The sequence below is a fragment of the Meleagris gallopavo genome, chromosome 1 (assembly GCF_905368555.1).
Source record: "Meleagris gallopavo chromosome 1, MGAL_WU_HG_1.1, whole genome shotgun sequence".
Taxonomy (NCBI): domain Eukaryota; kingdom Metazoa; phylum Chordata; class Aves; order Galliformes; family Phasianidae; genus Meleagris; species Meleagris gallopavo.
In genome coordinates this window covers 153,890,790-153,902,848 of record NC_139404.1, presented here as the reverse complement: position 1 = coordinate 153,902,848, position 12,059 = coordinate 153,890,790, and the positions used below count along the sequence as shown (strand labels likewise).

Below are 12,059 nucleotides of genomic sequence, written 5' to 3'. Positions count from 1 at the left end.
GAAATTATAGGGCAACTTTAAAGTCTTGCCATAGGAGGGAAAGTCTAATTCCTTCACCTATAGAAATAGTAAGTAGCTATGGTAGTAGCAAGTAGTAATACTAATAGCAAGTCACTGTCATCCAAGTACCAAGAAAATAATGCTAGTTGATTCTGTATGAGTTGTATCTTGAGGTTCTGGCCTTCACCATTTGTTTATTTTGTATGTACTGAAGTGTACAGTGCATGAAGAACTAAAAAAAATTGCTAATGGGGACCTTACATTCCAGTATAATGTGTTTTTTGGGTTCATTAACTATTTCATTGTATCAAAGACCTTCACAAAATACCTTGCTAAAGAGTGGTACACTTGAGGAAGGAAGGGAGAAATATTTACTTTTACCTTGAAAAGTCAATAAAAGTTCTGTGTTTTATTAAAAAGCAAACACGAAAACTTGAACAGCATGCATTCTAAAATAAGTAAATGATTTCAGGCTTTTGTTTAATGCGAAGGAGTTTTTTGCAAACTCAAGTACTAGTTTCTAAAAAGTACAAGCTATACGGCAAATCCCAGAATCAAAAATATTTTATGGTTGTAAATGCATGTTTAATATAACAAAAATAATAAAAGCATATCTTTTTCCAGACCTGTAATGTTTAACAGTGGTTTCACTGTGGATTGATTATTCTTGAATAGTAGCTGAATGCTATAGAAATTAACATCCCTTTAGCTGTTAAGTAGAATCATAGCATTGCTCACACTGGAAAAGATCTTCATCAAGTACAACAACCTAACCACACTACCCGACAGTACAAGCCTTTATAGTTTTGTAAGGGCAATTCTGTATGGGATTTTCTCCATTCTCATGTGAACTTCCAAATTTACGAAAAAGAAAGATGACAATGTTAACCTGAAATGAAGTAATTTGGAATCTTCTAATGTCCTCTGCTTAAAAACTTAAATATTTATTTCAGGTAATTTATTTGTGACATTGACAGGATGAGTATTCAAACCTTTTTTTTTTTTCTTCCTCCTTTATTTCACAATCTTCAAAGTTTCTTGTGATGTTCACTCTCAGATGAGACGTGCAAATAGTACACATCAATATCGTGTTGTAGCTTGGAAGTATTCTGAGTTACTAAGTTAATTTACCCTTCCTACTGATGAAGAAACTAGAAAATTTTGCAAAGTGAGGAATTAAAAACATTTTCAGTGGTTAATTAATATAAACACTTGCATAAATTTTGCCACCCTATACAAGAACGGTTAGTGTTAAATGGCACGATGAATCAATGTCAAATTACTTATATATTTTACAGTTTGCAGAAAGCTGTCATTCCTGGTAAAATTTTCAGTAAATTTACAAAGCAATATAGTGTGGTATGTATTCCAAGCAAACTTGGCAGGAAAAAGTAAGAATTAAAATATTAAATTATAAAATACGCTTGTACTGCTGTACCTGATGCTTTGGTATTTTGGCCATACAATTCATTTTACATTTCTCTGTCATGTTTTATTTACAGGGACCACTATAAAACAGAATTTGAGAAGAGATTGCATGAGGAATTGGAACAAATAAGATTGAAAACAAATCAAGAAATTGAGCAACTTCGAAGCGCTTCGAAAGAGATGTATGAACGTGAAAACAGGTAGGTAAGATGTGGCAATAACAAAATTAGGGCAGAAACTTGCAAGCAGTGTTTTTGTGCTAAGGCATAATCAAAGTTGACCAGTATTAAGTGAGAAATGAAGTTGCTTTAACATTGATGTGAGTCTTGTAAATGTTAACAAGAAATGATTTTTATGTTAATTATACTGTTATGCTAATCATGAATATTTATTATAAACAGATTTACACTGACAGCATCAATTAAAATAGCTATTCAAATTCTTCTAGTAAACATTAGTAGTTTGAAGTTTATTCAGCTGTGTAGTGTTAACTAATTCATACAAAATGTGTTGATTTTTTTTTTTTTTTTTTGTCATGGTCTGCTCTTGAAACCAGAAAGGAAGGTATTGATGTAGAAAGTAACGCAGAAAAAATGAGAGAAACGAATAAGATGTCTTTTAAAAATCAGTCTGAGACTTATAGCATTTTCATTCACAAGAACATTAATTTCTCGTAGAGTATTATAAAATTGTCTTTTGAAGAATATCCTAGTCCTGCAAAGATCTACAGGCTGAGTTTTCTAAACGTGTTTTCTTGTTAAATACCATGGAATTATGTGCAATATTAGGCATATATAGATCTTCAGGGATCCCCATAGAGATTTAGACTATTCTTAGTATGTTTCTTTCTTAGCTTCTTTTTTGACACTTGTCTTCCTTTAAAATGGGAAGAGCACTTAACAATTCTTATAAACACATCATAGATGTCCTGAAAGTGTCTTGTGTAGAGGAGGAAGTGACTAGAGTAAAAAGATATTTGTAGCATCAGCATCTGTTCTTCTAATAGGCAGCTTTGCTACTGCCCTGAAGAGTACAAAAAGAACGTGACTCTTGTTATCTGTCTTCTAGCCAACTGAAAGGTTCTAATTAAAAATATTACATCGTTGTGTACTTTTGCAAGTTTTAGTAAAATTTATATATAACAAATACACACATCCACACCACTTCCTGTATTCAAATCTATGTTCAGATACAAAGAGAGATTTGACTTTTGGGGGAGATTTGATGAGGGTCTGTATATCATTGAGAAAGCTATCAAAGGTTATTTTGTTTGCATCTGGAATAAATTTGTGGAAGTTTTTTTCCTCACTTTGAAATAATTACTTCCGAAATGTAAGTCTCTTAGATTTTGCTTCATATTTTGCAGGAAAAATGATTTTTAGTTTGTGGTCTTTCTATAAAATAATTAAAAATTCTACCAAAAGATGGTGCTTTTCAGTCTGAAGTTCCCCTTAGTGATGGGACAGATGGAAGCCCAAATGGGAAGCAAAGCAGTTTATAGTGAAGTTGTGTGTGTGGCCCTATATGCCAGCCCGACCCTACCCGCAGAGAGGTGTGCTGCCTCCCTGGGGCTCGAGTCAGAGACGTTGCTAGGAGACTTCCCAGACTGATCTGCCCTTCTGACTACTATCCACTATTGATAGTTCAGGCTGGCAGTGAAGAAGTTGGTAAGAAAAGCCTGAAGGCTATCAAAGATGATTTCAGGCGACTGGGGCGGGTAGTTGAACGAACAGGTGTGCAGGTGGTTATTACATCTGTACCTTCAGTGGCAGGAAACGATAGTGGGATGAGCCTAAAAACCCATCTCTTGAACAAATGGCTTAGGAGTTGGTGCAAACGCAGGAGTTTGGGTTTTTTTCATCATGGGGCAATTTACTCGGCACCTGGCATGATGGCTGCAGATGGAGGGTTCTAGCTGAGGAACTGGCGGGACTTATTGACAGGTGTTTAAACTAGGTATGAAGGGGGAAGGAGACAAAATGAAGACCGCTGGGACTGAGGGGGCAGTTTGAGGCTCCAAACAGAGCTTGATGGGTGGAGACAGTGGAGTTCAAAGGCTTGGAGAGGAGTGGGGGAATGCTGCTTCTCTTAAGTGCCTGTATACTAATGCGCGTAGCATGGGAAATAAACAGGAAGAGCTGGAGTTCTGTGTGCGGTCGCGAGGTCATGATCTCATTGCGATCATGGAGACGTAGTGGGACAGCTCGCATAACTGGAATGTTGTCATGGAGGGCTATGTGCTTTTTAGGAAAGATCGGCTGGCTAGGTGGGGTGGTGGAGTTGCTCTTTATGTGAGAGAGCAGCAAGAATGTATTGAACTTCACTTGGGGGAGAGTGATGTAGCAGTGGAGAGCTTATGGGTGAGAATCAAGGGGCAGGCTGGTAAGGGTGACACTGTTGTGGGTGTACTGGGTGTGTACTACAGGCCCCTTGATCAGGATGAGGAGGCTGATGAGGCCTTCCATAAGCAACTGGATGTAGCGTCACGTTCCCAGGCACTGGTGCTTATGGGGGACTTCAATTATCCGGATATTTGCTGGACGACCAACATGGCCAGGCACGCACGGTCCAGACGGTTCTTGCAGTGCATTGAAGACAACTTTCTGATGCAGGTGGTGGAGAACCGACATGGGGAGGTGTGTTACTGGACCTTATTCTTACCAACAAGGATGGACTTGTTAAGGAACTAAAGGCTGGGGGCAGTTTGGGTTGTAGTGATCATGAGATGGTGGAGTTCAAGATCCTGAGTGGAAGAAGCAAAGCAATAAGTAGGATTGCTACCCTGGACTTTAGGAGAGCCAACTTCGATCTCTTCCGGGACCTAATTGGAGCTATCCCGTGGGCGCGGTTGTTAGAAGGTAAGGGGGCCTCTGAGAGCTGGTCAGCATTTAAACAGCTCTTCTTCCAAGCTCAGGATCGGTGCGTCCCTGTGAGCAAGAAATCAGGAAAAGGTGGCAGGAGACCTGTGTGGATGAGCAAGGAGCTCATGCACAAGCTCAAAGGCAAGAAGAAGGTCCATGAAATGTGGAAAAAGGGTCTGACCACTTGGGAAGAATATAGGAATGTAGTCAGGGCCTGCAGGGATGCAACGAGGAAGGCTAAAGCCCGCCTGGAATTGAATCTGGCTAAAGTGATAAAGGATAATAAAAAAGGTTTCTTCAAGTATGTTAACAGCAAAAGGAAGACCAGAGAGAATGTGCGCCCCTTACTAAGGGGGGGGGGGGGGGGGGCTTCTGGTAACGGGGGATGCTGAGAAGGCAGAGATACTGAATGCCTTCTTTACTTCTGTCTTCAGTGAAAAGGCTCTCCCGCAGGAATCCCACAACCTGGAGGTTAGGGAGAGGGTTTGGGGAATGGGAGACTTCCCTTTAGTCAGGAAAGAGGACGTGCGTGAGCGCCTAGGCAGTACTAAGGTCCACAAGTCCATGGGACCTGATGGGGTGCATCCACGTGTGCTGAGGGAGCTGGCGGAGGTCACTGCTGAACCGCTCTCCATCATTTTTGAGAGGTCTTGGACAACAGGGGAGGTCCCTGAAGACTGGAGGATAGCCAGTGTCACTCCGGTCTTCAAAAAGGGCAAGAAGGAAGATCTGGGTAATTATAGGCCTGTCAGCCTCACCTCTGTCCCTGGAAAGGTGATGGAATAGCTTCTGCTGGATACCATCTCCAGACAACTGGGAGAAAAGGAGGTTATCAGGAGTAGTCAGCATGGGTTCACCAAGGGGAGGTCGTGCTCGACCAACTTGGTGGCCTTCTATGATGCTGTCACATGCTGGGTGGATGGGGGAAGAGCGGTAGATGTAATCTACCTTGATTTTAGAAAGGCGTTTGATACTGTCTCCCACGACATCCTTATAACAAAGCTGAGGAAGTGTGGGATAGATGAGTGGACAGTGAGGTGGGTTGAGAAGTGGCTGACTGGCAGAGCGCAGAGGGTCGTTGGTGGTGCAGAGTCTGGCTGGAGACCTGTAACCAGTGGTGTCCCCCAGAGGTCTGCGCTGGGTCCGGTCTTGTTCAACATCTTCATCAATGACCTTGATGAGGGGATAGTGGCCACCCTCAGCAAGTTTGCTGATGATCCGAAGTTGGGAGGATTGGCTGACACGCCTGAAGGCTGTGCTGCCATTCAGCGAGACCTGGACAGGCTGGAGAGCTGGGCAGTAAGAAACCGGATGAGGTTCAACAAAAGCAAGTGTAGAGTCTTACACCTAGGGAGGAATAATTGCATGCACCAATACAGGCTGGGGGATGAGCTGCTGGAGAGGAGCTCTGCAGAGAGGGACCTGGGCGTCCTGGTAGACGACAGGTTGGCCATGAGCCAGTAGTGTGCCCTCGTGGCCAAAAAGGCCAATGGCATTCTGGGGTGCATTAAGAAGAGCGTGTCCAGCAGGTCGAGGGAGGTGATCCTCCCCCTCTACTCTGCCCTGGTAAGGCCTCATCTGGAGTACTGTGTCCAGTTCTGGGCTCCCCAGTACAAAAAAAGACAGGGATCTCTTGGAAAGAGTCCAGCGGAGGGCCACAAAGATGGTGAAGGGCCTGGAGCATCTCCCCTATGATGAAAGGCTAAGTGAACTGGGTCTGTTTAGCCTTGAGAAAAGAAGACTGAGAGGGGACCTGATCCAGGTTTATAAAAATCTGAGGTGTGGCGGCCATAGTGGTGAGGCCAGTCTCTTTTCAGTGGTACGTGGAGACAGGACGAGGGGAAACGGACATAAGCTGCAGCATAGGAAGTTTTGCACGAATGTGCGTAAGAACTTCTTCACGGTGATGGTGACGGAGCACTGGAACAGGCTGCCCAGGGAGGTTGTGGAGTCTCCTTCTCTGGAGATATTCAAGTCTCGCCTGGACGCCTACCTGTGCGACCTGGTGTAGGGAACCTGCTTTGGCAGGGGGGTTGGTCTCGATGATCTCTAGAGGTCCCTTCCAACCCCTACAATTCTGTGATTCTGTGATTCTGTGATTGTGTGATGTGATGTGATGCTGACTGACTGTGACTGAAAATAAGATGCTGGTTTTATCTTCAAGCTGAGAGCATGGAGCTAATATAATACTTTGTTCTTCTTACTTTTTACTTGCTGAGCCTGACAGAACTGATGTTTCCCTTGAATTTGTTGATAGTTGTTTTACACTTGGACGAGTCAGTTCAAGAAGCTAAAATAAGGGGTATGGAGGAGGGGAATCCAATTGAAGGATGATACTTAGAGCCTTAACTTATTTGGGATCAGTTTCATTTGTTCAGTTGCACTCATCATTGGTGATGTTTGCATTGGCAAGCATGAATGAATTCACAGAGCCCTGGATTGGCCGCATAAGGTTTTACTCTGGATTAGCTATAGTCTGTTTCTGTAGGTCAAACACAGTTAAGTGGTTTTGAGCATGTTAGGTGCCCTCCGTGAGCAGATCTTCAGTCTGACTAGAATCAATTTATGCATGCTAGCATAGTTTTGGGGTGAGAAGTGCAATAAAATGGCAATTGTTAGTTTGAACCAAGTTTCCTGGTTGTCTCTGGTTAACCAGCTTGTGTAGAAATCATCTCAATGTTTGTTAGCTGGATTTTTTGAGAATCCAAATAATGCACTCTGAACACTAAAAAGCATTCAGCCCTGTTGAGCCTCATTAGCTCAAACCAGCCCAACTCTGCTTCAGAAGCTTCAAAACCTCTTTTTCTCATTTACCAGACTTGTTCATGAATATGTAGGTAGTAGTCCTGTCCATTTTAGAGACTTTCACTTGTATGATAGGCTTGCCATATACATGATGTTCAATGTGGCCTGTATGTACAGATGTACAGCAGTCAGATGTTTTACCTTTTTTAAAAACATACTTGTGATCTGTAAACTGGCAGTGTCACTAATGCGTTTCCTAGCTCTATTGCAAATATTTCAACAGAAGTTGCATCACATCTGTGATTGCCATCATGTTGTTTAGTAGTACTTTACTCATGCTGTTTTTTCTCGGTATAATTTTCATTTGCTTAAATCAATGGTTAAGCAAAATAGTGTATTCTCTAAACAAGTGACTGTACACCTACCGTTTAATTATCATCCCACTTCTCTTCCTTTAGTCTTAAGATTGCAACTTTGTGCTTCTGCTCTAAGACTTAATATAGTCGACTTCACTGCTGTTAAGAGAATTAACTGCCATATTCTTACAATTTGTCAAGAACCAGTTTAGTCTACTCTCAAGATGAATCGCTGAATTTCACTGGTAAATTTTGCAGCCTAATAATTCTATTTTTAAGGCGGATTTTGTTATCGTTCTCTCATCCATAAATAGAATTCCTTTTTTATGAAGCCATATTGAAAGGAATCTCTAAGGACATCTAATACATTCAAAATGCCAGAGGGTGTTCACATCACTGGAGCAAACTGTAGATATCTTCAAGTAAAATCCTTGAAAATGTTCATAACATAGATCTGACCCTCAGCAACAACTGTTCTGTGGTTATTGCTGTATCACAATACTTAATAATAAAAATACAGCTTATAAGCACTAAGTTCCATTTATGAAGTGGCAATAAACTGTACTACTACTGTTCATACTTACATCATTTTTAACAAGAGAATTATATTATTCTTAGTTCATGTGATACTCTTCTGATATGTATAGATGAAATAGAAATGAGCTAGTTTGCAAGTCTTAACAGCAGCAGAAGACAGAAAGAAACACCAACAATATGTAATAACCAGTATGACAGACTTTCCAATTAGTTGTGTGTGGGAGTAGGGTTTCTATGCTCAGCTAATCTTCCTGCTGTCTCATAAAAATTTTGAATCATCTCACCAACATAGATTTAGTGAAGTATCAAGTGTAAGTGCAAATACGTATATACATCTATAAATACATACCAATTACTGAAATGTATTTAATTCTCAGGAAAAAACAAACTAACTAACTAACTAATTTGTAGTCCTTGTATTCTGAATTATTCATGTATTTCTGTATAAAAATAGGTGCTTTGATCATTGTTTTTAGAATTTTAGAATGACAAATTTTGTTGATATGAATGAAATATAATGAATAGGCATATAGACAGATGTTTTTCTATTGCTCTATTAAAATTGAATTAGGTAATATTAAAGTTAAGATCAGTCATTAGTAATGTAAAAAATGAAGTAGTCTAACAGAATATTGACAGAATTGCTTCTGTTTCCTTCAGAAATTTGAGAGAAGCAAGAGATAATGCTGTTGCTGAAAAAGAGAGAGCTGTTACTGCTGAAAGAGATGCTTTAAGAAAGTATGACCAACTCTTAGAACAGTAAGTATCTTTTAAAAATGCAAATAAATCTGAAAATGTAAGTACATTTATACTCAAAGTTTTAAGGAAGAGGAATGACCGGTGTGGCTTTCTATTTACAAAGAATAATTTGAATTACAAGAATTTTGTTTAAATGAAGTTACAGATTTAATTTTAGTAGGCTTCTTTTTTTTTTTTTTTCCATTATGGGCACAGTAACAATGTGGACATTGGATTCTTCTCTCACAATCCTGTAAAGACAGGCAACCGTCATTATGCCTCTCACATAAAAGGTGTATTTCATGCTGTGCCCATAGAGCACATAGAAGTCCTCACACTCTGAACTTCTTTTTTGTTTTTTTTCTGGTTGAAGATGGAAAGTTATCTATTATGATGACTTCTTCTAAAGTGTGGATAAAGAGCAACAGTCATGAATTGTTATGCTTATTACATGCTTCTTACTGCTCTTTCCTCCCTCTTTCATATTCAATATGTAAAGCACAGTATCTATATGAAGTTACAATTCTGTTCATATCGATAGGGGAAAACTGTTATTCTTTGCTGATTCATAAGCAGTTTGCTATCTTGCTTTGCAGCACCTTCACTTTTTGCAAATTTAGAATATTAGGTATGGTAAATAATGGGCTAATTTAAAACTACTGACCATAATCAAAGCTGTTCAGGGTAAGTTCATCATATGTGCTTAATTTTTGCACTTGATTTGTTGTTTTATCTACATCTTTGTTCCATAAAGAAAAGCACAGTGCTTTAACCAGCTGTGCCACTCAGTCATCTTGTTAAAGGAACTACTTGATGTGAACTTGTTTGCTTGGAGTTGTTTTTAGCTGTGCTTAGTAATCTGTTAAAATGTTAATTTAAGCATAGGCACAAATTATTTAAGAACTTTTTTTTAATGCATAACTACATTACAGTGATAGTACTAGTGAAAAATCTGCATTGCCCCAGGATCACTCATGTGATGTGTCCTTTTTTTTTTTTGCTATTTGTCATCATCTTGGCTAATACACTAGTGCTTCCATCCTACTGTAACTTTTTCTATAAATAAGTTCTCAAGTAAAACTCCTATTTCCACTCTTAAAATGTTGATTAGTACAATTTTGGGAGTCAAAGCAATAGGTTACTCCCCAGATGATTATGGTTTTTTAAAAAAAAATCTGCTTAGGAAAATGAAAAGGCCATATTTCACATCTTTAAAATAAAGGTATAGCTTTAAAAATATCACTCTTCCAAGACCGTATAGTTGTCAAGACTGTGACTTTCTCCACGTTCCAAATAATTTATCAAAATTGTACTGCAAAATAATAAATTGGCATAATGAGATGGAATGAAAAATTCCAACGTCTAAGTTTACAGTGGACTGAAATGTGACAGTTCTGTGGAACAAAGAAATTTCCTAACATAACCAGAACACCCAAGAATAAAAAAGAAATACCTGTGTTGTCCATTTTTGTATTTAAGTAATTATAACAGCTAGCTCTGCTTTACTGAAAACAAGTTGACTCATCATAGTTTCCACTGGTATCATAATCTATAAAAACAAACATGTTTGAAAGCTTCAGGATTATGTGGAATGTTGACTGGCCTGAATTTTGGTTAAATTAAGCCCCTGGCAAATCTTGTGATAGGAAGTGTAACTAATGTCCAATTTACTAGTCAGGTGCAGTTATTTTCATTTTGCTTACTGATATAAGCAATAACAACAAAAAAAAAGCAATGGCTTTTTGTAAATAGCTGCTTACAAATGCTGATAAAGTACTTAATGATGGTATTTGTGGAAGTGCTATATTGATAAAGAATCTGCTGTTTCTTCCTCAGAGTAGATCACTGTGATGTTAGGATGTAGTTTTTGTTCCTTCTTTGCTACTATACAGTTGTGAATTCTGTGTGAGAATATGTTTCATTTACCTGCAGTGAAGTTAAAAAAATTAATATTTTGGATTAAATTGCGATCATTGTTAAATCTTGAAGGAAATTGATGACCAAGTAGAAATATGTTCATTTTGCTTCAAGTTGCTGATATTATTACTGTTTCTAATTTTAAAGCTATATAAACTCAATTAACTCAATTGAATGTTTTGAGGTTGAACGAAGAGGGTAACTTCATAATATTTCCATCTTCTACTGCATAGCTAAGTCGTAATACTAAATGTATGCCAACTTTTTTCTTAGTTTGAATATTTCTTAAGTATTATTTTAAATAATGACCATTAACCTCCTTACCAGAAAGCAAGCCAACAGAAAACCCCTTTGATTATTCACTTTTTTTAAATCTTGAGGAATATAATTTCTTTTTCCAGAACTGTAGCTCAGCTTTATCTGTGTATCTGTGGAAACTGGTTTTATAAAAAAAAAATCAGAAATATTGGGAATAGCAAGGAAACACCTATATAGTACGCAGGTGTATTTTTGGTTATATTTTCTTATGTTTTTTTAATAAAATCTTTTTTTAGCGATCAAACAAGAAAATCTCAACTCTTCAGTTAGTTCATTGCTGCTCATGGGATGTACTTTAAGCAATTTTTCTTGTTTTGTGTTTGGACTCATAAAATGAGATGTGCTGAAAATTGGAGAACTGAATAGATATTCAGTAAATTTACTAGGAACACAAAAAAAAATTTGCTGTGACAATACGATTCTGTCAACTTTGCAGTAGGTACTATTTAAAAACATCTCAGTCTTATGAATGCCAGTGGAGGGTTTAAATTACTGCCTCTGTCCATGAGGAAGAGATTATAAGGTGTGTGTTGGTGGCTTTTTTTTTAAGCTTGTTTAAATATGCGGAGACATTGAAAGGGCATTTGAAAAGAATTTTTTGTGGGTGGTTTAAGCACAGTCAGGATCATGATTGCAAAAAACAGTTTAGTCTTAGCTTTGTTGCAGAAAGACTTTAAAAGGTTTTTTACTTAATATTATGTAAATATTTTTGGATTTATATATATAGCTTATCCATTTAAAACTATTATGTTACAAAGTCAGAAAAAGTGCTGTGCCTGTGCTGGGGGCTCGCAGCTTGTGGGCGGGCTGCTGAGCTAGCAGGGGTGGAGCCAGCACATTCGCGGTACAGTTTAAACACCCAACTAAGGTGTCAGTGATCATTGCTGCAGAGACCAGCTTCAGGGAAGGTAAGACTGCACTGGGCAAGGGATCTGAAGTGAAAAAGGTCAACAAAAAAGCTCTTCTTAGGGCCTTTTTAAAGCTAACAGAAGTACTGTGCCTGTGCCAGGGGGCTAGCAGCTTGTGGGCTGACTACTGAGCTAACAGGGGTGGAGCTGGTACTGCCCACCCTTGACCCTGACCCTTGGCCTCAGGGAGGGTGGAAGCTAGCTTCCACAGAGCACACAGGGCAAGCAAACCATGTCATTGTCCACTGAGA

General features: G+C 38.9%; 1 protein-coding gene across 1 annotated transcript in view; it reads left to right on the top strand.

The window, feature by feature from the left end:
* PIBF1 (progesterone immunomodulatory binding factor 1) overlaps positions 1–12,059 on the top strand; it is a 215,130-nt gene that overhangs the window by 78,769 nt on the left and 124,302 nt on the right. The window contains exons 8-9 of the mRNA XM_085215745.1: positions 1,503–1,628; positions 8,588–8,686. Coding sequence (XP_085071871.1) covers positions 1,503–1,628; positions 8,588–8,686 — 225 coding nt within the window. The remainder of the gene's footprint in view (positions 1–1,502; positions 1,629–8,587; positions 8,687–12,059) is intronic.